This window comes from Scyliorhinus torazame, chromosome 6, assembly GCF_047496885.1.
Source record: "Scyliorhinus torazame isolate Kashiwa2021f chromosome 6, sScyTor2.1, whole genome shotgun sequence".
Taxonomy (NCBI): Eukaryota; Metazoa; Chordata; class Chondrichthyes; order Carcharhiniformes; family Scyliorhinidae; genus Scyliorhinus; species Scyliorhinus torazame.
Genome location: NC_092712.1, coordinates 245,694,128 through 245,721,461, shown reverse-complemented (window position 1 = coordinate 245,721,461; position 27,334 = coordinate 245,694,128). Strand labels below are relative to the sequence as shown.

Below are 27,334 nucleotides of genomic sequence, written 5' to 3'. Positions count from 1 at the left end.
GGACTAGTGTCCCCACGCCATCATGAAAACTGGTCTTTTACGCCAGGAAAACTGGCATCAAAAGGCCACAGATTCACAGCCTTGTAAGAGGCCAGCAGGCAGTTGTTGTGGAGCTCGCAGCTCCAGATGCCGATACGGCCCTCACACGTTCGGGTCAGAGGCCGCGCATGCGCACTGCAGCGGCCTCCAGTGGCCGCGCTGTGCTCCATGGCAGACTCCGCCCACGGATCTGGACCGTGGAAATAGTGCCCCCGATCTCCTCTCGCCCGACCTGACCCTCCCCCCGATTGTGGCGGCCGCAGACTGAGTCTGCAGCCGCTTCGAGTTTCCTGAATGGCAGGACCAGATTAGATCCATGCCGTCGGGAATTCAGCTGGTCGGGGACAGAATAACCTGAGTCGGCCTCGGGCAGTGGCCTCAGGTGGTGGATACTCGGTGCGGTGTATTTTCGGGGGGCAGTTAATCGCGGAACCGGCGCTCATGCGGGGAAACTGGATTCTCCGTCCTGTCGCCGAATGCTATTTCAACGTCTGGGTGCGGAGAATCCAGCCCAAGGTTGGTGGAATTGCGAGAGTGATGAGAACTGTCAGGGGATACAGCAGGACATAGATCAGTTGGAGACTTGGGCGGAGAGATGGCAGATGGAGTATAATCCGTACAAATGTGAGGTAATGTATTTTGGAGGTCTAATACAAGTTGGAAATATACAGTAAATGGCAGAATGCCAGGGCATTGAGTATAAAAACTGGCAAGTTATACTGCATGTATAGAACTTAGTTAGCCCAGACTTGGAATACGGTGTTCAATTTTGGTCACCACACTACAAGAATGTGGAGGCTTTGGAGAGGATACATAAGAGGTTTACCAGGATGCTGTCTGGTATGGAGTGCATCGGGTATGAGGAGAGGTTGGATAAACTGTTTGCTCGCACTGGAACAATGGAGTTTGAGGGACGATCTGATAGAAGTCTACAAAATTAAGGGGCATGGACAGAGTGGGTAGTCAGAAGCTTTTTCCCAGATGGAAGAGTTGATTACATGGGGACATAGGTTTAAGGTGCAAGGAGCAAAGTTTAGAGGAGGCGTGGGAGGAAAGTTTTTGTTTTTTACACAAGAGGGTAGTGGATGCCTGGAACTAGCTGCCAGAGGAGGTGGTGAAAGCGGGTACAATAGTGCCTTTTTCAGGGGCGTCTTGGCAAATACATGAACGGACCCCACAAGCGTAGAAGGTTTTAGGTTAGACGGGCAGCATAGCCAACACAGGCTTGGAGTGCTGAAGGGCCTGTTCCCGTGCTGTACTTTGTTGTTCAGACACTGGGAGGAGAGTCACCCAAGGCAGGAATCTTTAACCCGGATCACTGGCATGGTGAAGTAGCAGTGCTGCCCAGGATGAGGATCTGAAAGCCGATTTTTACGGAGTTAGGAAGGGAATTGAAAAGCAGTAACCTCGTGATTCCTTTCAGTATCATGTGCTATCGAGCATCAGAATAGGAATAGCGTGCGTGTGTGTGTGTGTCCACCTCGCCCTATACTCCCATAACCTAACCTGCACATCCCTGGACATAGCCAATTCAACTAACCCGCGCATCTTTGCACTTCAACTAGCCCGCACATCTTTGGATCGGCCTTCCTGAAGGTGAACACTCGGAAGGTGACGGGTCCAGACGGGATCCCTGGTCGTGCATTCAGAGCCTGCGCGGACCAGCTGGCAGATGTGTTTGCAGACATCTTTAACCTGTCCCTATGTAGGCTTCAAATGAAGTTACTGTGAAAAGGCCCTTAGTCGCCACATTCTGGCGTCTGTTCGGGGAGGCTGGTACGGGAATTGAACCGTGCTGCTGGCCTGCCTTGGTCTGCTTTCAAAGCCAGCGATTTAGCCCTGTGCTAAACAGCTGCTCCATACATCACCTCCATACTCCCAGAACGCCTTGACCCACTGCAATTCGCATACCGCCACAATCAGTCCACAACAGACTCCACCCCCCTGGCCCTACACTCATCCTGAGATCATCTCGACAACAAGAACTCCTACGTCAGACTCCTATTTATTGACTACAGCTCTGCCTTCAACACCATAATCCTAGCCAAGCTCGTATCAAAACTCCAAACCTAGGACTTGGCTCCTCACTCTGCAACTGGATCCTCGACTTTCTAACCCACAGACCACAATCAGTAAAAATAAACAACACCTCCTCCACAATAGTCCTCAATACCAGGACCCCACAAGGCTGCATACTTAGCCCCCTCCTATACTCTCTGTATACACACGACTGCGTGGCAAAATTTGGTTCCAACTCCATCTACAAGTTTGCTGACGATATGACCACAGCGGGCTGGATCTCTAATAACGACGAATCAGAATACAGGAGGGAGATAGAGAACCTAGTGGACTGGTGCACGACAACAATCTATCCCTTAATGCCAGCAAAACTAAAGAGCTGGTCATTGACTTCAGAAAACAAAGCATTCAAATTGTTTAACCTGTCAGCATCGACGGGGCTGAGGTGGAGATGGTTAGCAGTTTCAAATTCCATGGGGTACACTTCGAAAAATCTATCCTGGTCCACCTGCATCGACGCCACCACCAAGAAAGCACAACAGCACCTATATTTCCTCTGGAAACTAAGGAAATTTGGCATGTCCACATTAACTCTTACCAGCTTTTACAGATGCACCCATAGAAAGCATCCTATCTGGCTGCATCACAGCCTGGTATGGCAATTGCTCGATCCAAGACCGCAAGAAAGAGTCATGAACACCGCCCAGTACATCACACGGATCTGCCTCCCATCCATTGACTCCATCTACACCTCCCTGGGGAAAGCGGGCAGCATAACCAAAGACCCCTCCCACCCGGCTTACTCCCTTTTCCAACTTCTTCCATCGGGCAAGAGATACAAAAGTCTGAGAACATGCACGAACAGACTCAAAAGCAGCTTCTTCCCCACTCCATAGAACATAAGAACATAGGAAAATACACGATGTTGTGCCGAACCTTTGTCCTAGATTAATCATAGATTATCATTGAATTTACAGTGCAGAAGGAGGCCATTCGGCCCATTGAGTCTGCACCGGCTCTTGGAAAGAGCACCCTACCCAAAGTCAACCTGCACATCTTTGGACTGTGGGAGGAAACCGGAGCACCCGGAAGAAACCCACGCAGACACTGGGAGGATGTGCAGACTCCGCACAGACAGTGACCCAAGCCGGAATCGAACCTGGGACCCTGGAGCTGTGAAGCAATTGTGCTATCCACAATGCTACCATGCTGCCCTTAAGAACAAATAAATCGACACTATATCATTTTACCGTAATCCATGTACCTATCCAATAGCTGCTTGAAGGTCCCTAATGTTTCCGACTCAACTACTTCCACAGGCAGTACATTCCATGCCCCCACTACTCTCTGGGTAAAGAACCAACCTCTGACATTTATCCCCCCCCCCCCCCCCCCATTATCTTCCACCATTCACCTTAAATTTATGTCCCCTTGTAATGGTTTGTTCCACCTAGGGAAAATGTCTCTGACTGTCTACTCTATCTATTCCCCTGTCATCTTATAAACCTCTATCAAGTCGGCCCTCATCCTTCTCCGTTCTAATGAGAAAAGGCCTAGCACCCTCAACCTTTCCTCGTAAGACCTACACTCCATTCCAGGCAACATCCTGGTAAATCACCTTTTCCAAAGCTTCCACAGCCTTCCTAAAATGAGGCGACCAGAACTGTACACAGTACTCCAAATGTGGCCGTACCAAAGTTTTGTACAGCTGCAACATGACCTCATGACTCCGGAACTCAATCCCTCGACCAATAAAGGCCAACACTCCATAGGCCTTCTTCACAACCCTATCAACCTGGGTGGCAACTTTCAGGGATCTATGTACATGGGCACCTAGATCCCTCTGCTCATCCACACTTCCAAGAACTTTACCATTAGCCAAATATTCCGCATTCCTGTTATTCCTTCCAAAGTGAATCACCTCACACTTCGCTACATTAAACTCCATTTGCCACCTCTCAGCCCAACTCTGCAGATTATCTATATCCCTCTGTAACCTGCTACATCCTTCCACACTATCGACAACACCACCGACTTTAGTGTCGTCTGCAAATTTACTCACCCACCCTTCTGTGCCTTCCTCTAGGTCATTGATAAAAATGACAAACCGCAACGGCCCCAGAACAGATCCTTGTGGTACGCCACTTGTAACTGAACTCCATTCTGAACATTTCCCATCAACCACCACCCTCTGTCTTCCTTCAGCTAGCCAATTTCTGATCCACATCTCTAAATCACCCTCAATCCCCAGCCTCCGTATTTTCTGCAATAGCCTACCATGGGGAACCTTATCAAACGCTTTACTGAAATCCATATACACATCAACTGCTCTACCCTCGTCTACCTGTTCAGTCACCTTCTCAAAGAACTCGATAAGGTTTGTGAGGCATGACCTACCCTTCACAAAGCCATGCTGACTATCCCTGATCATATTATTCCTATCTAGATGATTATAAATCTTGTCTCTTATAATCCCCTCCAAGACTTTACCCACAACAGACGTGAGGCTCACCGGTCTATAGTTGCCGGGGTTGTCTCTACTCCCCTTCTTGAACAAAGGGACCACATTTGCTATCCTCCAGTCCTCTGGCACTATTCCTGTAGCCAATGATGACATAAAAATCAAAGCCAAAGGTCCAGCAATCTCTTCCCTGGCTTCCCAGAGAATCCTAGGATAAATCCCATCAGGCCCTGGGGACTTATCTATTTTCAGCCTGTCCAGAATTGCCAACACCTCTTCCCTACGTACCTCAATGCCATCTATTCTAATAGCCTGGGTCTCACCATTCTCCTCCACAACATTATCTTTTTCCTGAGTGAATACTGACAAAATATTCATTTAGTATCTCGCCTATCTCTTCAGACTCCACACACAACTTCCCATCCCTGTCCTTGACTGGCCCTACTCTTACCCTAGTCATTCTTTTATTCCTGACATACCTATAGAAAGCTTTTGGGTTTACCTTGATCCTACCTGCCAAATACTTCTCATGTCCCCTCCTTGCTCGTCTTTAGATCCTTCCTCGCTACCTTGTAACTGTCAAGCGCCCCAACTGAAACTTCACTCCTCATCTTCACACAGGCCTCCTCCTTCCTCCTCTTAACAAGAGATTCCACTTCTTTGGCAAACCACGGTTCCCTCGCTCGACGTCTTCCTCCCTGCCTGACCGGTACGTACTTATCAACAACACTCAGTAGCTGCTCCCTAAACAACCTCCACATATCCAGTGTGCCCAACACTTGCAGCCTACTTCTCCAACCTATTTCCCCCCCCCCCCCCCCCCCCCCCACAAGTCATGATTAATGGCATCATAATTGCCCTTCCCCCAGCTATAACTCTTGCCCTGCGGGGTATACTTATCCCTTTCCATCACTAACGTAAACGTCATCGAATTGTGGTCACTGTCCCCAAAGTGCTCACCTACCTCAAAATCTAACGCCTGGTTCATTACCCAAAACCAAATCCAATGTGGCCTCTCCTCTTGTTGGCCTGTCAACATATTGTGTCAGGAAACCCTCCTGCACACATTGTACAAAAATCGACCCATCTAATGTACTCAAACTATAGCTTTTCCAGTCAATATTTGGAAAGTTAAAGTCTCCCATAATAACTACCCTGTTACTTTCGCTCTTATCCAGAATCATCTTCGCCATCCTTTCCTCTACATCCCTAGAACTATTTGGAGGCCTATAGAAAACTCCCAACAGGGTGACCTCTCCTTTCCTGTTTCTAACCTCAGCCCATACTACCTCGGAAGAAGAGTCCCCATCTAGCATCCTCTCTGCCACCGTAATACTGTTTTTGACTAGCAGCGCCACACCTCCCCCTCTTTTGCCTCCTTCTCTGAGCTTACTAAAACACCTAAACCCCGGAACCTGCAACATCCATTCCTGTCCCTGCTCTATCCATGTCTCAGAAATGACCACAACATCGAAGTCCCAGGTAACAACCCATGCTGCCAGTTCCCCTACCTTATTTTGTATACTCCTGGCATTGAAGTAGACACACTTCAAACCACCTACCTGAACCCTGGCCCCCTCCTGCAAAGTCAAATCTGTGCTCCTGACCTCTATACACTCAATCTCTCGTACCCTAACACTACAATCCAGGTTCCCATGCCCCTGCTGCATTAGTTTAAACCCCCCCAAAGAGCACTAGCAAATCTCCTCCCCCCCCCCCCCCCCCCCACCCCAGGATATTTGTGCCCCTCAGGTTTAGATGTAGACCATCCTGTCTGTAGAGGTCCCACCTTCCCCAGAAAGAGCCCCAGTTATCCAGAAATCTGAATCCCTCCTGCCTGCACCATCCCTGTAGCCATGTGTTTAATTGCTCTCTCTCCCTATTCCTCATCTCATCACGTGGCACGGGCAACAACCCAGAGATAACAACTCTGTTTGTTCTCGTTCTGAGCTTCCATCCTAGCTCCCTGAAAGCCTGCCTGACATCCTTGTCCCCTTTCCTACCTATGTCGTTAGTGCCAATGTGGACCACAACTTGGGGCTGCTCCCCCTCCCCCTTAAGGACCCGGAAAACACGATCCGAGACCTCACGTACCCTTGCACCTGGGAGGCAACATACCAAACGTGAGTCTCTCTCGCTCCCACAAAATCTCCAATCTGTGCCCCTGACTATCGAGTCCCCAATTACTAATGCTCTGCTCCTCTTTCCCCCCCCCCTTCCCTTCTGACCAACAGGGACAGACTCCGTGCCAGAGGCCCTTACCCCATGGCTTACCCGTGGTAAGTTTTTTTTTTTTTTTTTTTTTTTTTTTTTTTTTTTTTTTTTTCCCCCCCCCCCCCCCCCCCCCCCCACAAGTATCCAAAGCGGTATACTTGTTACTCAGGGGAACGACCACAGGTGATCCCTGCACTGACTGCTTCTTCCCAGTCCCTCTTACAGTTATCTCCCCTCTATCTCCAATCTTTGGTGTAACTAATTCCCTGAAGCTGCTATCTATGGCCCCCTCTGCCTCCCGAATGATCCGAAGTTCATCCAACTCCAGCTCCAGTTCCCTAACTCGGCCTTGGAGGAGCTGGAGATGGCAGCACTTCCTGCAGGTAAAATCAGCAGGGACACTAACGGCATCCTTCACCTCAAACATCCTGCAGGAGGAACATTGCACTACCTTCCCTGCCATCCCTCTAACCTCCAACCAAGATCTGGTTAATAAATTTTTTAAATTTAAAAAAAAATATATAATAATAATAATAATAATATGGCACTTACCTCACACCAATGGGTCTTATTATTAGGTTAGAGGAGGAGGGTGGGTGGGAGACACTACACGTTTAGTGTCTCGGGTTTCCTCTCCTCCAGAATTTATTGGTTGGGGGGGGGCCTTCCCAGAAGTCCGCGGGTCGAACTTCCGGTTCCCGCCTTATATTAAAAAATAACTAAAACAGAAAAGAAGAACAGAAACGGGACCAGGTAAGTGTTTTTAAAGTAAAAACGTACCTTCCAGAAGGCCCTTGCGCACCGCTCCCGCCGAAATCCAAAGGCCTGCTCCTGCAAAGGTAAGTCCCTGCTGTATCCAATGCTCCGAAATGGCCACAACATCGAAGTCCCAGGTACCAACCCATGCCGCAAGTTCACCCACCTTATTCCGGATGCTCCTGGCATTGACGAAGACACACTTTAAACCACCTTCCTGCTTGCCAGTACACTCCTGCAACTTTGAAACCTTACTCATGACCTCACTACCCTCAACCTCCTGTGTACTGGAGCTACAATTCAGGTTCCAAGCCCCTGCTGAACTAGTTTAAACCCTCCCGAAGAGCATTAGCAAATTTCCCCCCCAGGATATTGGTACCCCTCTGGTCCAGGTGTAGACCATCCCGTTTGTAGAGGTCCCACCGACCCCAGAATGAGCCCCAATTATCCAGAAATCTGAAACCCTCCCTCCTGCACCATCCCTGTAGCCACGTGTTCAACTCCTCTCTCTCCCGATTCCTCGTCTCTCTATCACGTGGCACGGGTAACAGCCCAGAGATAATAACTCTGTTTGTCCTAGATCTAAGTTTCCACCCTAGCTCCCTGAATTCCTGCCTTACATCCCTATCCCTTTTCCTACCTATGTCGTTGGTACCTATGTGGACCACGACTTGGGGCTGCTCTCCCTCCCCCTTAAGGATCCCGAAATCACGATCCGAGACATCACGCACCCTGGCACCTAGGAGGCAAAACACCAACGAGTCTCTCTCATTCCCACAGAATCTCCTATCTATCCCCCTAACTATGGAGTCTCCAATGACTATGCTCTACTCCTCTTCCCCCCCCCCCTTTCCCTTCTGAGCAACAGGGACAAACTCTGTGCCAGAGACCTGTACCCCATGGCTTAACCCTGGTAAGTCATCCCCCCCCCCCCCCCCCCCCCCAACAGTATCCAAAGCGGTATACTTGTTACTAAGGGGAACGACCACAGGGGATCCCTGTACTGACTGCTTCCTCCCAGCTCCTCTCACCGTCACCCATCTATCTTTATTCTTCGGAGTAACTACATCCCTGACGCTTTTATCTATGACCACCTCTGCCTTCCGAATGATCCGAAGTAAATCCAGCTCCAGTTCCCTAACGCGGTTTCTGAGGAGCTGGGGATGGGTGCACTTCCCACAGATGAAATCAGCAGGGACACTGACTGCGTCCCTCACCTCAAACATTCTGTAGGAGGAACATTACACTACCTTCCCTGCCATCCCCTCTAGATTAAAAAAGAAAGAAAGAAAAAGCTTATCTGTTACTCACCCCCCTTCTCAGCAAGCACACACTCACCAACTTCTGCGCCCCGCACGATAATACCTGAGGGAAAAGAAAAGAAAAACTACTTACCAGTCACCAGCCAATCCCTTACCTGCAGGCTGTGGCGTCACGGTTCAACTTCTTTTTACTTCTACCTGCCCTCGAGCCTTCCTCTTGATCTTTACAGCGGTTGGGTTTTTTTTTGGTTAGACGAGGGGGTAGGGAGGGAAACACTGAAGAAGTGTTTCGGGTTTTCTCCCTGATTCACCTTGACTCCAGTTTAGCAAGGGCGCCTTTAGGCCATACTCAGTCAAATGCTGCCTTGATGTCAAGGGAAGTCACTCTCCCCTTACCTCTGGCATTCAGCTCTTTTGGCCACATTCCAACCAAGGCTGTAATGATGTCAGAAGCTGAGTGACCCTGGCAGAACCCAAACTGAGCATCTGTGATTAAGAGCCACTTGTTTGACTCCTTTCATCACTTTGCAGATGATGGAGAGTAGACTGATAGGACGGCAATTGGTTGGTTTTGAATTTGTCCTGGTTTTTTTTGCACAGGAAACATCTCGGCAATTTTCCACATTGCCATCGAGGTACAGTGAAAAGTATTCTGCATACAGTCCAGACAGATCATTCCATGGAAAAACATAGGACACACACAAATGCACAGTAAATACATGGGCACAGCTATTACAACTCTGAGAAGATGTCGAAAGAGATCAGTTCAGTCCAGCAGAGGGACATTCAGGAGCCTGATAACAGTGGGGAAGAAGCTGTTTTTGAACCTGTTGGTGCATGTTCTCAGACTTTTGTATCTCCTGCCTGATGGAAGAAGTTGCAAGAGTGAATAACCTGTGTGGGAGGGGCCTTTGATTATGTCTACTTTCCCAAGGCTGCGGGAGGTGTAGACAGAGTCAGTGGATGGGAAGCGGGTTTATGTGAACTAGGCATCGGTCTCAGTCAGGCGAAGTTTCCTCTCACTGACGATGCGTGTTTAAATCCTTTTCTTATGTAGAGCTGTGATGAGTCATGCTGTAGCTTAGTTAGATTGACATTGGAAAAGAGGAGACAAGACAGAGGAGTGGGACGAGATGGGATGCTCTTTCAGATTGCCAGTGCAGATTCTAGAATCATAACTTCCCTACAGTGCAGAAGACATTCAGCCCATTGTGTCTGCACTGTCCCTCTGAAAGAGTACCCTGACAAGGCCCACTGCCCTGCCTAATCCCTGTAACCCCTCCTAATTTGCACATCTTTGGACACCAAGGGGCAATATTTAGCATGACTAATCCCTAATCCACCTAAGCTGCACATCTTTGGACTGTGGGAGAAAACTGGCACAAAGCCATACAAACACTGGGAGAAAGTGCAAACTCCACACAAGTCACCAAGGCTGGATTTGAAACCACAGCGCCATGGATTGAAGCACAGGTGCTAACGACTGTGCCACCATGCTGCCTGAATTACTTCCTGTTGTGTAAAGATTGAGACTAAATAAGACCGGTTTTTGATAGACAAGTGGGTCGAGGGCCGGGATTCTCCGGTAACCGGCGGGCAGGCCGCCCGGAAGGTGCGGAATCCTCCGCACATTCTGGGGCTAGGCCGGCGGGGTTGGCGCCGCGCCAACCGGTGCTGAAAGGCCTCAGCCGGACGACGCGAGTCGGCGCGGGAGCGCCAGGAGTATCCAGCGTGATCCCAGCGCGTGCGCAGGGGGGTTCTGCTCCGCGCCGGCCATGGCGGACCTTTTACAGCGGCTGATGCGGAGGGCAAGATTGCCCTCATCACGCACCCCCCCCCCCCTCCCCCGGGGCGATTCTCCGGCCCGGCGGGGGGTCGGAGAATCCTGCCCGAGGTTTCATGGGAGGTTTATGTTCTATGTTTACTGCTGGAATTGAGACCAAAACCAGGTCAGTCTGGATCTAGTGGCGGAGCAGGCTTTACCTATAGCTTCTCCTTCGCTCTATGTTCCTCTGTTTATTCTCGGTCTTGCCTGATTTAAGTCACATTATTCAGTAGGCCTGGGTCTCTTATTAATACTTGTGAAACAGAAGCTTATTAGCTTCAGGAAAGGAGATAACATCTTGACTTTGGGGCCAATTTTGGATCCCTATGTTGACTACTGTTCGCATCTTTGGTTACAATCAGATAAACAACTTGTTCAAACCATTTTATTATCAATTAGAGAATCACTAACTAGGCCAGTATTTATTGCCCATCATTAATTTCCCTTGAAGGTAGTGGTGAACAGCCGCCTTGAACTGTTGCAGTGCTGTTAGAGAGAGAATGTTTCAGGGCTTTGACCCAGTGACAGTGAAGGAATGGGAAAATAGTTCCAGTTCAGGATGAGTCACTTGAGGGAAACCATTACGGGAGAGTGCAAGAGCTTGAGAACACCATAAAGAGTGCAGTGATTGAGTTCTAGTTTGAAACTCCTGAGCTGATGTCAGAATTCAAAAGGCACGCAGAGTAAGTGGAAGCCGTAGATGGGGTGAGTACAGTTGGGTAAGTATTTAACTACTTTATCACTTTGTTTGAGAGGACCCTGGAGTAATTGATATTTGATTTTAAGTTTTTTCCAAAAGGTTCAATTCAGAGGTCTGTCATGGCAGGAGAGCTCAAAGCTCTGGTGTGCTCTTGCTCTGTGGGAAGCCGGGAACATCACGTATGCAGGAAGCGTCTCCAGCTGCAGCTCCTGGACGTCTGGGTTTCTGAGCTGGAGTGGCGACTGGGGACACCTGTGGGCATTCGTGAGGTGGAGAGTATAGCGCGTATAGAGAGGTAGTCACACTTAGCTAAGATTCCACAGGAAGGAAATGGATGACCGCTCGGCAGATAGTGCAAGAATCTCCTGTGCCTATTCCCCTGCAAAACAGATGTAACACATCGGATACTGCTCTCGAAGGGGGGAGGAAGCAGCAACAGACACAATTTGTTGCACCACCCCTCCACAGCAGAGTGTGGGTATGCAATAGTGATGAGCGATTCAATTGTAAGATGAATAGATTGCAAATTAGACTCCAGGATGGTATGTTGCCTCCCTGGTGCTAGGGTCAAGGATATCTCGAGGGGGAGAGAGAGGGGACCAGCCAGTGGTCATGGTACACATTAATATAAACTAGATAGGTTTTAAAAAAGGATGAGGTTACAAAAGCAGAATATAGGGAGTAAGGAAATAAGTTGAAAAGAAACACCTCAAAGTGCCACATGCTAATCCGAGCAGAAATAGCAGGCTATATCAGATGAATGTGTAGTTGAAGAGATGGTGCAACAGGGAGGGTTTCGCTTTGCTGGGATATTGGGACCGGTACAAACTGGATGGGTTGCACCTGGGTAGGACTGGGATTGATGTCCGATTTGCTAAAATGGTTGGGGAGGGTTTAAACTAAAATGGCAGGAGGATGGGAACCGATGCAAGTAGTTCGAGGAGGGAAATCAAGGATAAGAACCAAAGACAGTGGGCAGAGAACCCAAGGGCCAGATTCCAACAGGGCCGAGGTGAAAACATTTTTAACATTCGGGACCCGGAATGTGAAAAAGACTATCCTTAACGCTTTGTACCTTAATAAAGTAGATTAATTAATCATGTAAACGGGTATGATGAAGTCAGGATTATAGAGTCATTGTTGTCGAGTCACCAGGGATGGGAACTGAACATAGAGATATTCCATATTTGGGAAGGGCAGATAAAAAGGAAAAGGTGGTGGGGTTGCATTGCTGGTTAAAGAGGAAATTAATGCAATAATGAGCTCCAACTATGTAGAATCGGTATGGGTAGTGCGGAGAAACAAAAAACGTTAGTGGAGGTTGTACATTGACCCCAAACGTGATGTTGGGGATGGTCTGAAACCGGAAATTAGAGATGCATGCGATAAAGAAACTTCTGTAATTCTGGGTGACTTTCCTTTGCAAATAGATTCGGCAAACTAAATTAGTCACTATACTGTAGAGGAGGAATTCCTGGAGTGTGTACAGGATGGTTTTCTGGATCAAGTGAGTTGAGAAACCTTCATAGAAAATAGAAGCAGAAGAAGGTCATTCTGCCCTGCGAGCCTACTCCGCCATTCATTATGATCATGGCTGATCATCAAGTTCAATACCATGATCCAGTCTTCCCCAGGTCCCTTAAGCCCCAAGAGTTATATCTAACTCCTTGAAATTACACAATGTTTAGTCCGGAACTACTTTCTGTGGTAGCAAATTCCACAGATTCACCACTCCCTGGGTGAAGAAACTTTTCCTCACCATAGTCCTAAAAAGTTTACCCCTTATCCTTAAACTATGACCCCCTAGTTCTGGACTCCCCCACCATCAGGAACATTCTTTCTGAATCTACCCGATCTAATCATGTTAGAATTTTATAACCAGTTTTACTGGGGATCTGTTTATGTAAGGCACGCTTGCTGGGTGTGGTTGTTGGTTGGGTGGGTGTTATTTACTCTGTTGTTTTTTCTCTTTAAAATTGTTGTTATAAATGCCTCAATAAAATATTTTCCAAAAAAAAAAAGAATGTTATAAGTTTCAATGAGATCCCCTCTCGCTCTTTTAAAGTCCAATGATTACAGTCCTAACCAACTTAGTCTCTCTTCGTGTGACAGTCCTGCCATCCCAGGAATCAGCCTGGTAAATCTTTACTGCATTCCCTCCATAGCAAGAACATCCTTCCTCAGATAAGGATACCAAAACAGTGCGCACTACCCCAGGTGTGGCCTCAGAATACCCTATACAATTGCAGTAAAAATCCCTAATCCAGCACGGCACAGTGGTTAGCACTGCTGTCACACAGCATTGAGGACCCGGATTCGATCCCGACCCCCGGTCACTGTCCTTGTGGAGTTTACACATTCTCTGTGTCTGCGTGGGTCTCACCCCCCACATCCCAAAGATATATGCCATGGGGTACGGGCCTCTGGCACGGAGTCTGTCCCTGTTGCTCAGAAGGGAAGGGAGAGAGGAGCAGAGCATTAGTAATTGGGGACTCGATAGTCGGGGGCACAGATAGGAGATTTTGTAGGAGCGTGAGAGACTCACGTTTGGTAATGTTGCCTCCCAGGTGCAAGGGTACGTGATGTCTCGGATCGTGTTTTCCGGGTCCTTAAGGGGGAGGGGGAGCAGCCCCAAGTCGTGGTCCACATTGGCACTAACGACATAGGTAGGAAAGGGGACAAGGATGTCAGGCAGGCTTTCAGGGAGCTAGGATGGAAGCTCAGAACTAGAACAAACAGAGTTGTTATCTCTAGGTTGTTGCCCGTGCCATGTGATAGTGAGATGAGGAATAGGGAGAGAGAGCAATTAAACACGTGGCTACAGGGATGGTGCAGGCGGGAGGGATTCAGATTTCTGGATAACTGGGGCTCTTTCTGGGGAAGGTGGGACCTCTACAGACTGGATGGTCTACATCTGAACCTGAGGGGCACAAATATCCTGGGGGGGAGATTTGTTAGTGCTCTTTGGGGGGGTTTAAACTAATGCAGCAGGGGCATGGGAACCTGGATTGTAGTTTTAGGGTAAGGGAGAATGAGAGTATAGAGGTCAGGAGCACAGATTTGACGTCGCACGAGGGGGCCAGTGTTCAGGTAGGTGGTTTGAAGTGTGTCTATTTCAATGCCAGGAGTATACAAAATAAGGTAGGGGAACTGGCAGCATGGGTTGGTACCTGGGACTTCGATGTTGTGGCCATTTTGGAGACATGGATAGAGCAGGGACAGGAATGGATGTTGCAGGTTCCGGGGTTTAGGTGTTTTAGTAAGCTCAGAGAAGGAGGCAAAAGAGGGGGAGGTGTGGCGCTGTTAGTCGAGCAGTATTACGTTGGCGGAGAGGATGCTAGATGGGGACTCATCTTCCGACGTAGTATGGGCTGAGGTTAGAAACAGGAAAGGAGAGGTCACCCTGTTGGGAGTTTTCTATAGGCCTCCAAATAGTTCTAGGGATGTAGAGGAAAGGATGGCGAGGATGATCCTGGATAAGAGCGAAAGTAACAGGGTAGTTATTATGGGAGACTTTAACTTTCCAAATATTGACTGGAAAAGATATAGTTCGAGTACATTAGATGGGTCGTTTTTTGTACAGTGTGTGCAGGAGGGTTTCCTGACACAATATGTTGACAGGCCAACAAGAGGCGAGGCCACGTTGGATTTGGTTTTGGGTAATGAACCAGGCCAGGTGTTGGATTTGGAGGTAGGAGAGCACTTTGGGGACAGTGACCACAATTCGGTAACGTTTACGTCCATGATGGAAAGGGATAAGTATACACCGCAGGGCAAGAGTTAGAGCTGGGGGAAGGGCAATTATGATGCCATTAGACGTGACTTTGGGGGGGGGGGGGGGAATAAGGTGGAGAAGTAGGCTGCAAGTGTTGGGCACACTGGATAAGTGGAGCTTGTTCAAGGATCAGCTACTGCGTGTTCTTGATAAGTATGTACCGGTCAGGCAGGGAGGAAGGCATAGAGCGAGGGAACCGTGGTTTACCAAAGAAGTGGAATCTCTTGTTAAGAGGAAGAAGGAGGCCTATGTGAAGATGAGGTGTGAAGTTTCAGTTGGGGCGATGGATAGTTACAAGGTAGCGAGGAAGGATCTAAAGAGAGAGCTAAGACGAGCAAGGAGGGGACATGAGAAGTCTTTGGCAGGTAGGATCAAGGAAAACCCAAAAGCTTTCTATAGGTATGTCAGGAATAAGCGAATGACTAGGGAAAGAGTAGGACCAGTCAAGGACAGAGATGGGAAGTTGTGTGTGGAGTCTGAAGAGATAGGAGAGATACTAAATGAATATTTTTTGTCAGTATTCACTCAGGAAAAAGATAATGTTGTGGAGGAGAATGCTGAGACCCAGGCTATTAGAATAGATGTCATTGAGGTACGTAGGGAAGAGGTGTTGGCAATTCTGGACAGGCTGAAAATAGATAAGTCCCCGGGGCCTGATGGGATTTATCCTAGGATTCTCTGGGAGGCCAGGGAAGAGATTGCTGGACCTTTGGCTTTGATTTTTATGTCATCATTGGCTACAGTAATAGTGCCAGAGGACTGGAGGATAGCAAATGTGGTCCCTTTGTTCAAAAAGGGGAGCAGAGACAACCCCGGCAACTATAGACCGGTGAGCCTCACATCTGTAGTGGGTAAAGTCTTGGAGGGGATTATAAGAGACAAGATTTATAATCATCTAGATAGGAATAATATGATCAGGGATAGTCAGCATGGCTTTGTGAAGGGTAGGTCATGCCTCACAAACCTTATCGAGTTCTTTTGAGAAGGTGACTGAACAGGTAGACGAGGGTAGAGCAGTTGATGTGGTGTATATGGATTTCAGTAAAGCAAAATAAGGTTCCCCACGGTAGGCTATTGCAGAAAATACGGAGGCTGGGGACTGAGGGAGATTTACAGATGTGGATCAGAAATTGGCTAGCTGAAAGAAGACAGAGGGTAGTGGTTGATGGGAAATGTTCAGAATGGAGTTGTTACAAGTGGCGTACCACCAGGATCTGTTCTGGGGCCGTTGCTGTTTGTCATTTTTATCAATGACCTAGAGGAGGGCGCAGAAGGGTGGGTGAGTAAATTTGCAGGCGATACTAAAGTCGGTGGTGTTGTCGACAGTGTGGAAGGATGTAGCAGGTTACAGAGGGATATAGATAAGCTGCAGAGCTGGGCTGAGAGGTGGCAAATGGAGTTTAATGTAGAGAAGTGTGAGGTGATTCACTTTGGAAGGAATAACAGGAATGCGGAATATTTGGCTAATGGTAAAGTTCTTGGAAGTGTGGATGAGCAGAGGGATCTAGGTGTCCATGTACATAGATCCCTGAAAGTTGCCACCCAGGTTGATAGGGTTGTGAAGAAGGCCTATGGAGTGTTGGCCTTTATTGGTAGAGGGATTGAGTTCCGGAGTCAGGAGGTCATGTTGCAGCTGTACAAAACTCTGGTACGACCGCATTTGGAGTATTGCGTACAGTTCTGGTCACCGCATTATAGGAAGGATGTGGAGGCTTTGGAGCGGGTGCAGAGGAGATTTACCAGGATGTTGCCTGGTATGGAGGGAAAATCTTATGAGGAAAGGCTGATGGACTTGAGGTTGTTTTCGTTGGAGAGAAGAAGGTTAAGAGGAGACTTAATAGAGGCATACAAAATGATCAGGGGGTTAGATTGGGTGGACAGTGAGAGCCTTCTCCCGCGGATGGAAATGGCTGGCACGAGGGGACATAGCTTTAAACTGAGGGGTAATAGATATAGGACAGAGGTCAGAGGTAGGTTCTTTACGCAAAGAGTAGTGAGGCCGTGGAATGCCCTACCTGCAACAGTAGTGAACTCGCCAACATTGAGGGCATTTAAAAGTTTATTGGATAAACATATGGATGATAATGGCATAGTGTAGGTTAAATGGCTTTTGTTTCGGTGCAACATCGTGGGCCGAAGGGCCTGTACTGCGCTGTATCGTTCTATGTTCTATATATGTAGGGTAGGTGGATTGGCCATGCTAAATTGCCCCACAATTTTGGGGGGAAAAAATCCCTATTCCTATACTCAAATCAAGGCTATTTGCCACCTTTACTGCCTGCTGTACTCTGCGCTAACATTCAGCGACTGATGCATTCCTATGTCTAAGGAGTCTGACGTAGGAGTTCTTGTTGTCGAGATGATCTCCGGATGAGTGTAGGGCCAGGGGGATGGAGTCTGTTGCGGACTGATTGTGGCGGTATGTGAATTGCAGTGGGTGAAGGTGTTCTGGGAGTATGGAGGTGATGTATGGAGGGATTGTTTAGCACAGGGCTAAATTGCTGGCTTTGAAGGCAGGCCAGCAGCACGGTTCAATTCCCGTAACCGCCTCCCCGAACAGGCACCGGAATGTGGCGACTAGGGGCTTTTCACAGTAACTTCATTTGAAGCCTACTTGTGACAATAAGCGATTTTCATTTCATTTCATTTCATGAGGGCACCAAGGTCTCGCTATGTACCTATTTCTCTCAATTTAGTCCATCCAAATAATTTGCCTTCCTATTTTTGCTACCTCACATTTATTCACATTATACTGCATATGCCCACTCACTCATCCTGTCCAAATTTTGCTGAAGCATCTCTGCATCCTCCTCACAGCCCACCCTCCCACCCAACTTTGTGCCACCTGCAAATTTGGAAAGAATACATTTAGTTCCCTCATCCAGATCATTAATATATAATGTGAACAGTTGGGGTCCGAGCACCGATCCCTGCAGTACCCCACTATTAAAGACCTGTTTATTCCAATTTTGCAGCTTGTCTGCTCACCAGCTTTCTATCCATTCCAGGCACTACCTGAAATTCCATGCACTTCAACTTTACATAGTAATCTGCCATGTGAGACCTTGTTGAAACCCAAAAATCACATTCACCGGTTATTCCTGGTCAACTCTACTAGTTACATCTTCAAAGAATTCTCGTAGATTTGTCAAGCATGATTTTCCTTTTGTTAATCCATGCTGACTTTGTTTCTTTATGACACCTACTAGAGAATAGGACATCCTAGACTGGGTATTGTGTAATGAGAAAGGAATATTTGCAATATAGTTGTGCAAGACCCCTGGGTGATGAGCAACCATAATATGATGAGAGTTCTTCATCAAGGTGGAGAGTGACTTTGTTGACTCTTGAGACTAGGGTCCTGAATCTAAAAGAAACTATGATGGATTGAGGATAGTTAGGGGACGACAGTGGGTGAGTAAAGGCTAAACATTTAAAGAGCCCATTGAGGAATTGCAACAATTGTTCATTCCTGTCTGGTGCAAAAATAAACGTGGTCAAACCATGGCATACAAGGGAAATTAAATATAGTATTAGATCCAAGGAAGAGGCATGGGTCTGCAGTTTTATCTGGCCAATTTGTATGTCTGAGGATTGGGAGCAGTTTAGAATTCAGCAAAGGAGAGAACTAGGGGAATAAGAAGAGAAAAACAGTACGAGAGTAAGCTTGCAGGGAACAAAAAAAATCTGCCAATGTTAAGAAAAATGTCGGTCCCTTACAGTCAAAAACAGGAGAATTTATAATGGGGAACAAAGAAATGATTGGCCAACTTAATACAAACTTTGGTTCTGGCATCACAAAGGGGGACTCTAATAACTTAATAGAAATATTGGGGAACAGTGTTTTAGAGAGGGAGTATTAGTAGGGAAATGGTGTTGGGGAAATTGATGGGATTGAAGGCTGATAAATCCCCAGGAGCAAATCATCAATATCTGAGTGTACTTGAGGAAGTAGCCCTAGAAATAGTGGATGCATTGGCGGTCATCTTCCAAAGTTCTTTAGACTCTGGAACAGTTCCTACGGATTGGAGGGTAGTTCATGTAACCCCATTATTTAAAAAGGGAAGGTACAGTCAAAACTGGGAATTATGGACCAGTCAGCCTAACGTCGGTCGTGGGAAGAATGCTTGAGTCCATTATGAAAAATTTAATAGCGGAGTACTTTTGTTGGGGGGGGGCAGAAAGAGACAGTGGCAGGATCAGATAGCATGGATTTACAAAAGGGAAATAGTGCTTGACAAAATCTACTGGAATTCTTGAGGATGTAACTAGTAATTGATTATGCGGAGCCACTGGATGTGGCGTATTTGGACTTTCAGAGGACTTTATGACATTCTCACAAGATTAGCGTGTAAACTTTTAACTGCATGGGACTGGGATTAGTGTATTGAGATGGGTCGAAAACTGGCTGGCAAATCAGATCAAAGAAGGAATAAACTGATCTTTTTCCAAGTGGCAGGCAGTGTACCGCAGCGATCAGTGCTAGGATCCCCAGCTATTTACAATGTATATTAATTTAGATGAGGGAGGACTTCCGGGTGCGGCGATGACCAGCTAAGTCGCACGTTTCGGCACCTCCCGTTATAACGGACTTTTGGGCTCTTATCGGGAGCCCCAACGGCAATTTTCGAAGGCTAAACCCACTGAGGCAACATAGAAGGGAGTCCCCCCCCCCCCCCCCCCCCCCGGATGTGAATGGATAGAAGAGATAATAGTGACCAGATTGTGGAGGATCCTCTGGAGCAGCGGCAAAGAAGGGAAGTGAGAAGCAAGATGGCGGCGGAGGGCGGCCAGTTGGTATGGGGCCTGGAACAGCAGGAGTTTGCTCTGGCGATGTGTGGAGGAGCTCAAGAAGGAGGTGCTGGCGCCGATGCTGCAGGCGATTTGGGGGTTAAAGGAGGCGCAGAAGACCCAAGAGATGGAGCTCCGTGGAGTGAAGGCAAAAGCTGCCAAAAATGAGGACGAGATACAGGGCTTGGTGGTGAAGACGGAGACGCACGAGGCACTGCATAAGAGGTGTATGGAGAGACTGGAAGCCCTGGAAAATAGCTCGAGGAGGAAGAACGTAAGAATCTTGGGTCTTCCCGAAGGGCAGAGGGAGCGAACGTTGGGGCGTATGTGAGCACAATGCTCCATACCTTAATGGGAGCTGAGGCCCCGACGGGCCCCCTGGAAGTGGAGGGAGCGTACCGAGTCCTCGTGAGAAAACCAAAGGCAGGAGAAATACCTCGAGCAATAGTGGTGAGGTTCCACCGCTACAAGGACAGGGAGATGGTCCTGAGGTGGGCGAAAAAGACACTGAGCAGCAGGTGGGAGAACGCGGTGATCCGCGTGTATCAGTGTATCAGGATTGGAGTGCGGAGGTGGCGAGAAGGAAGGCGAGTTTCAACCGGGCCAAGGTGGTGCTCCACAAGAGGAAAGTGAAATTCGGAATGTTGCAGCCGGCAAGACTGTGGGTTACACACCAGGGTAAACACCACTACTTCGAGACGGCAGAGGAGGCGTGGACATTTATTGAAGAGGAGAAGTTGGACTAGATTTGAGAGAGTGTTTGAAATGAAGTAGCGAGGTTGGTAACACGGTGCTGGACCCAGGGCTGGACCGGTCCAGATCTAGGACCGGGAGGAGGCAGGCAGCGGTGCTTAAGGGCTTTATGGAGCAGATGGGAGGAGTCGATCCCTGGAGATTTACTAGACCAAGGAGTAAAGAGTTTTCCTTCTTCTTCCATGTCCACAAACTGTACTCCCGGATAGACTTCTTTGTCCTGGGAAGGGCGCTGATCCCGAAGGTGGCAGGAACGGAGTATTCGGCTATCACCATTTCAGATCATGCCCCACATTGGGTAGATCTGGAAGTAGGAGAGGAAAAGGAGCAGCGCTAACTCTGGAGATTAGATATGGGACTGTTGGCGGACGAGGAGGTATGTGTAAGGGTGAGGGGATGTATTGAAAGGTACCTTGAGATCATTGATGACGGAGAGGTCCAGGTGGGAGTGGTCTGGGAGGCGCTGAAGGCGGTGGTTAGAGGGGAGCTGATCTCCATAAGGGCCCATAAGGGGAAACAAGAGGGTAAAGAAAGGGAGAGATTGTTGGGGGAGATTTTGAGGGTGGATAGGCAATCTGCGGAGGCTCCAGATGAAGGGCTGTACAGGGAAAGACGGAGATTGCACACTGACTTTGACTTGTTGACCACGGGTAAGGCGGAGGCACAATGGAGGAAGGCACAGGGAGTGCAGTATGAATATGGAGAGAAGGCGAGCCGGCTGCTGGCCCAACAACTTAGGAAGAGGGGGGCGGCGAGAGATCGGAGGGGTTGGATACGAGGAGGGAAAGATGGAACGGGGAGCGTGGAGGGTGAACGGGGTATTTTTACGAGAGGCAATATAAGGCTCAACCCCCGGAAGGGAAAGAGGGAATGATGCGTTTCCTAGACCAGCTGGAGTTCCCGAAGGTTGAGGAACAGGAGATGACTGGACTGGGAGCGCAGATTGAGGTGGAGGAGGTGGTAAAAGGAATTGGGAACATGCAGGCAGGGAAGGCCCCAGGACCGGATGGGTTCCCGGTGGAGTTCGAGAGGAAATACGTGAACCTGCTGGCCCCACTTCTGACGAGAACCTTTAATGAGGCAAGGGAAAGGGGGACACTACCCCCGACGATGTCGGAGGCGACGATATCGCTGATCCTGAAAAGAGACAAAGACCCGCTGCAGTGCGGGTCATACAGGCCTATTTCCCTCTTGAACGTAGATGCCAAGCTTTTGGCCAAGGTGATGGCGACGAGGATAGAGGACTGTGTTCCTGGGGTGGTGCATGATGATCAAACGGGGTTTGTTAAAGGGAGGCAATTGAATGCTAACATACGAAGGCTGTTGGGGGTGATGATGATGCCCCCACCGGAGGGGGAGGCGGAGATAGTGGTGGCGATGGATGCAGAGAAAGCATTTGATAGTGGAGTGGGACTACCTGTGGGAAGTACTGAGGAGATTTGGATTTGGAGAGGGGTTCATTAGATGGGTTCAGCTCCTGTACAGGGCCCCGGTGGCAAGTGTGATTCCAAATAGGCAACGATCTGACCACTTCTGACTATATAGGGGTACAAGACAGGGATGTCCCCTGTCCCCGTTACTGTTTGCGTTGGTAATTGAGCCATTGGCCATAGCGCTGAGGGGCTCTAGGAAGTGGAGGGGGGTACCTAGAGGAGGAGAAGAGCATCGGGTGTCATTATACGCGGACTCAGTGGAGGGGATGCCTGAGATAATGCAGACACTCAGGGAGTTTGGAGAATTTTCAGGATATAAATTGAATATGGGGAAGAGTGAACTGTTTGTGATGCACCCGGGGGAACAGGGCAGGGGAATAGACGATTTACCGTTGAGGAGGGTAAGAAGAGATTTCCAGTATTTAGGGATCCAGGTGGCCAGGAACTGGGGAACCTTGCATAAGCTTAACTTGGCACGACTGGTAGAGCAGATGGAAGAGGACTTTAGGAGGTGGGACATGGCGCCCCTGTCATTGGCGGACAGGGTGCAGGCGGTTAAAATGGTGGTCCTTCCGAGGTTTCTTTTTGTGTTCCAGTGCCTCCCTGTACTGATTACAAAGGCCTTTTTTAAGAAGGTGGACAAGAGTATCATGAGCTGTGTGTGGGCTGGAAAGACCCCAAGATGAGGGAAGGGGAAGGAGCGGCGTTGAAAAGACTGGAGATGGCATCCTGTAGGGGAACTAGCCTAAAAGCACTGGCAACGGCGCCGTTGCCGTTCTCCCCGAGAAAATACACCACAAACCCAGTGGTGGTGGCAACTCTGAAAATTTGGGGGCAGTGGAGACGACATAAGGGAATGACGGCTGCCTCAGTGTGGTCCCCGATAAGGAATAACCATAGGTTCGTCCCGGGAAGGATAGATGGGGGATTTAAATCTTGGCAGCGAGCAGGAATTGCGAAATTGCAGGACTTGTTCTTAGACGGGACGTTCGCGAGTCTGGGAGCACTGACAGAAAAATATGGGTTGCCACCTGAGAATGCATTTCGCTATATGCAAGTGAGGGCATTTGTGAGGCAACCGGTGAGGGAATTTCCGCAGCTCCCGGCGCAAGAGATCCAGGACAGAGTGATATCGGGGGCATGGGTGGGCGATGGTAGAGTGTCAGATATATAGGAGGAGGAGCTGGGGGAAGATATTGAGGAGGGGCTGTGGGCAGATGCCCTAAGTAGGGTAAACTCTTTGTCCTCGTGTGCCAGGCTCAGCCTGATACAATTCAAGGTTCTACATAGGACGCATATGACGGGAGCAAGGCTGAGTAGGTTTGTTGGAGTGGAAGATAGGTGCGGGAGATGCACGGGAAGCCCGGCGAACCACACCCACATGTTTTGGTCATGTCCGGTATTGCATGGGTTCTGGGTGGGTGTGGCAAAAGTGATTTCAAAGGTGGTGGGGGTCCGGGTCGAACCAGGCTGGGGGTTGGCTATATTTGGGGTTGCAGATGAGCCGGGAGTGCAGGAGGCGAGAGAGGCTGATGTTTTGGCCTTTGCGTCCCTAGTAGCCCGGCGAAGGATTCTACTTATGTGGAAAGAAGCTAAGCCCCCGGGTGTGGAGGCCTGGATCAATGACATGTCAGGGTTTATAAAACTGGAGCGGATAAAATATGCATTAAGAGGTTCAGCTCCGGGATTCACCGGGCGGTGGCAACCGTTCCTCGACTATCTCGCAGAGCGATAAGGGAAAATAGGAAAGGCAGCAGCAGCAGCCCAGGGGGGGTGGGGGGAGGGCTCATCTGGGTCTTCAGGGGTTTTATGTGTGTTTATATATTAGTTATTTATATTTGATTTCACAAAGTTACTATCTTAGTTATTATTTCTGTTGTTTCTTATTTTGTTATTGGCAGTTGCCGATAGTCAGCATATTATTTATTTAAAAACGATCAATGTATATATTATTACAAAGTTGTAAAATGGGAAATTTTTGTTTGATCGATAAACTTTAATAAAATATATTTAAATTTAAAAAAAATTTTTTTAAATTTAGATGAGGGAAATGTATGGCTAGGTGAGCGGATGAACTGTGAGGAGGATGCAGAGAAGTTGTGTGATTTGGACAAGTTGAGCGAGTGGACAAATGCATGGCAGATGCAGTATCATGTGAATAAATGTTAAGTTATCTACTTTTGGCAACAAATGCAAGAAGGCAGGTTATCTGAATAGCTATAGATTGGAGAGGGGGAACGTGCAACAAAACCTGGGTGTCCTTGTACACCAGTCACTGAAAGGAAGCATGCAGCTGCAGCAGGTGGTGAAGAAGGCATGGTATGTTGACCTTCATAGCGAGAGGATTTGAAAACAGGAGCAGGGTTGTTTTACTGCAATTATACAGAGCCTTGGTGAGACTACACCTGGAATATCGCGATCAGATTTGGTATCCTGACCCCGAGGGAAGGATGTTCTTTCTATAGAGCGAGTATAGCGAAGATTTACTGGGATCCTGGGATTCCTGGGATGGTGGGACTAACGTATGAGGCAAGATTTAATCGGTTAGGATTATATTCACGAGTTGAGAATGTAGGGGGTGGGATGTCTCTCAGGACAAGACGGTAGATGCAGGAACGATGTTCCCAATCGCGGGGGGTGTCTAGAACCAAAGTCACAATCTAAGGAAATGGAGTAAGCCATTTAGGACTCCGAAGGAGAAATGTGTTAATTTCGCTACCACAGAAGGCCAGAGTTGAGGCCAGAACAATGCATGTTTTCAATAGGAATCCAATGAATATGGGAGGGAAAAGTGGGAACAGGTTCCCAAGTTGGGGAAAAGTGGGAACAGGTTCCCAAGTTGGATGATGAGCCATGATCATAATGAATGGCGGAACAGGCTCCAAGGGATGGCCTACTCTTATTTTCTGTATTTCCAGGTGGTGGTATTTCCATATGTCTGCAGCCATTGTCCTTCTAGATCGTAGTGGTCATGGGCTTGAAAGGTACTGCCAAAGGAGTCTTGGTGAGTTCCCGCAGTGCATCTTGTAGATGGTTCACACTGCTGCCACTGCCGGTGATAGAGGGAGTGAATGTTTGTGGAAGCAATGCCAATCCAGCAGGTTGCTTTGTTTTGTTGAGCTGCACTCATCCATGCAAGGGGAGAGTGTTCTAGCACACTGCCTTGTGACATGTAGATGGTGTATAGGCTTTGGGGAGTTCCTAACCTCTGATCAGGTCTTGTAGCCACAATATTTATATGGTAATTCAGTTCCTGATCAATGGTAAGTCCCCAGGATGTTCATAGTGGGGGATTCATTGATGGTAATGCCATTTGACTATCAGGGTGTCATAGTTTGATTTTCTCTTGTTGGAGATGGTCATTTGCTTGGCCCTTGTGTAGTATGAATGTTATTTCGCAGTTGTCTGCCCAAGCCTGGATATTGTCCAGCTCTTGCTGCATTTAAACGTGGACAGCTTCAGTATCTGAGGAGTTGAAAATGGTGCAGAACCTTGTGCAGTCGTCAGCGAACATCCCCATTTCTGACTTCCTGATGAAAGAAAAGTAATTGAAGCAGCCAAAGAAGATTGTGCCTGTGACACTACCCGGAGGAACTCCTGCAATGACGTCCTGGAACTGAGATAATTGACCTACAACCATCTTCCCTTGTTCCAGGTACGATTTCAATGAGTGAAGGATTTTCCCTGATTCCCACTGACTCCAGCTTTGCTATGGCTCCTTGACGCCACAATTGGAAATGCTGCCTTGATGCCAAGGGTGGTCACCCTCTCTTCTGAAATTCTGCTCTTTTGTCCATGTTTGAACCAAGGCTGTAATGAGGTCAGGAGCAGAGTGATCCTGGCTTAACATAAAGTGAGCAAGTTATTGCTAAGAAAGTGCAGATTGGTAGCACTGAAAAGGATTATTGAGAGCTGACTGATGGGGTGGTAATTAGCTGGGTTGGATTTATCCTAATTTTTGTGTAACAGCTACACTTAGGAAATTTTCTACATTACCGGTAGATGCAGTGATGTCGCTGTACTGGAACAGTTGACTTGGAATGCATCAAGTTCTGAAGCACAAATCTTTAGTACTATTGCCAGAAATGGCAAATGGGGTTAGATAGGTAGGTCAGTTGTTTTTCATGCGTCGGTGCAAACTCCATGGACCAAAGGGCCTCTTCTGTGCTGTATTATTGTGATTCTGATTTCAGTAGAATATATTATACATTATTCTGAAATTCTTATCAATAGCTAAAGACTAGTCCTATTTTTATACTGTTGCATGACAAATTCACGATTAGACAAGATTTTGTTTTGACATTCCCTTAAATGAGTTGCGATCCATTTTGGCATCCCTTCCAGATGGATGTGTACATAATTTAGGGATCTTGATTTTTCATGTTTATGTTTCTTGTGGAATTCATGGTAAAATTCATTCAGTGGTTGTCCAAAACATTTTTTATTTCAAATCTGTGAAATGACAATCTTCTCATTCCTTTAAGATCCAGATCCAAAGTTGGATATTGATGAAGTTAATAAAGAATTCATGGAACAAAGTGAAGAGCTGTATGACTCGCTAATGAATTGTCACTGGCAACCCCTGGATACAATTACATCAGAGATTCCCACTGCCGTATAAAACAATGTGAAATATATTTTTGTAAATGCCAATTCTTGAAAGTATCCCATAGGGCTATTTTGATTTCCATTGTATGTCAAGCGAACTGACATCTGTAATTTGATATTTCAGACTTAAGATCTGATTTCTTACTGCAACTAATTTTCAATATATTTTGTAAATTAGTTTGGTTTGGATCTTGAGTCTACTCTGCTATGCTAAATAAAGTTATCTTCCATGTATATGTATTAATATTTTTTTTTTGTTCATACAACAAAAGTAGCAGGGTTGAGGAGCTGAACCTATTGAGGCTTTTGTGGACATAGTGTGGTTAATTTAAACAGGTGATTTTCTCCTCATTGCCTGTCTGTAAACAAAGTGATTCTCAGAGTCCGCAATCGTCCGGAGAATAGGCTTTTACATCGAAGCAACGCCAGTTCGGCGCCAATTTTTGATTCTCCACACCCCAAGCAATCACAGTGGGCGCCGCATGGCATGGAGAATCACAGGAGTTGGCCCGACGACCGATTCTCCGGGCCCCAACGATTCTTCGCCCCGGATGGGCCGAAGTCCCGACAGCGTGGTTCTAACCACCTTTAAAAAAAATCGTCAACCAGTCGTGCTGGCTGACAAGGTGGAGGGGGCCGCAAGCTCCCAAATCTGAGACGGTTGTGGCTGATTCGGGGAGGGCGGGCCTGGGGGGGGG

At 47.9% G+C, this 27,334-nt stretch overlaps 1 protein-coding gene across 1 annotated transcript in view; it reads left to right on the top strand.

Annotated features, from left to right (window-relative positions):
* trnau1apb (tRNA selenocysteine 1 associated protein 1b) overlaps positions 1 to 26,870 on the top strand; it is a 204,097-nt gene extending 177,227 nt beyond the window's left edge. The window contains exon 9 of the mRNA XM_072509557.1: positions 26,513 to 26,870. Within this exon, the coding sequence (XP_072365658.1) occupies positions 26,513 to 26,649 (137 nt within the window). The 3' untranslated portion in view covers positions 26,650 to 26,870. The remainder of the gene's footprint in view (positions 1 to 26,512) is intronic.
* Positions 26,871 to 27,334: the final 464 nt, after the last annotated feature.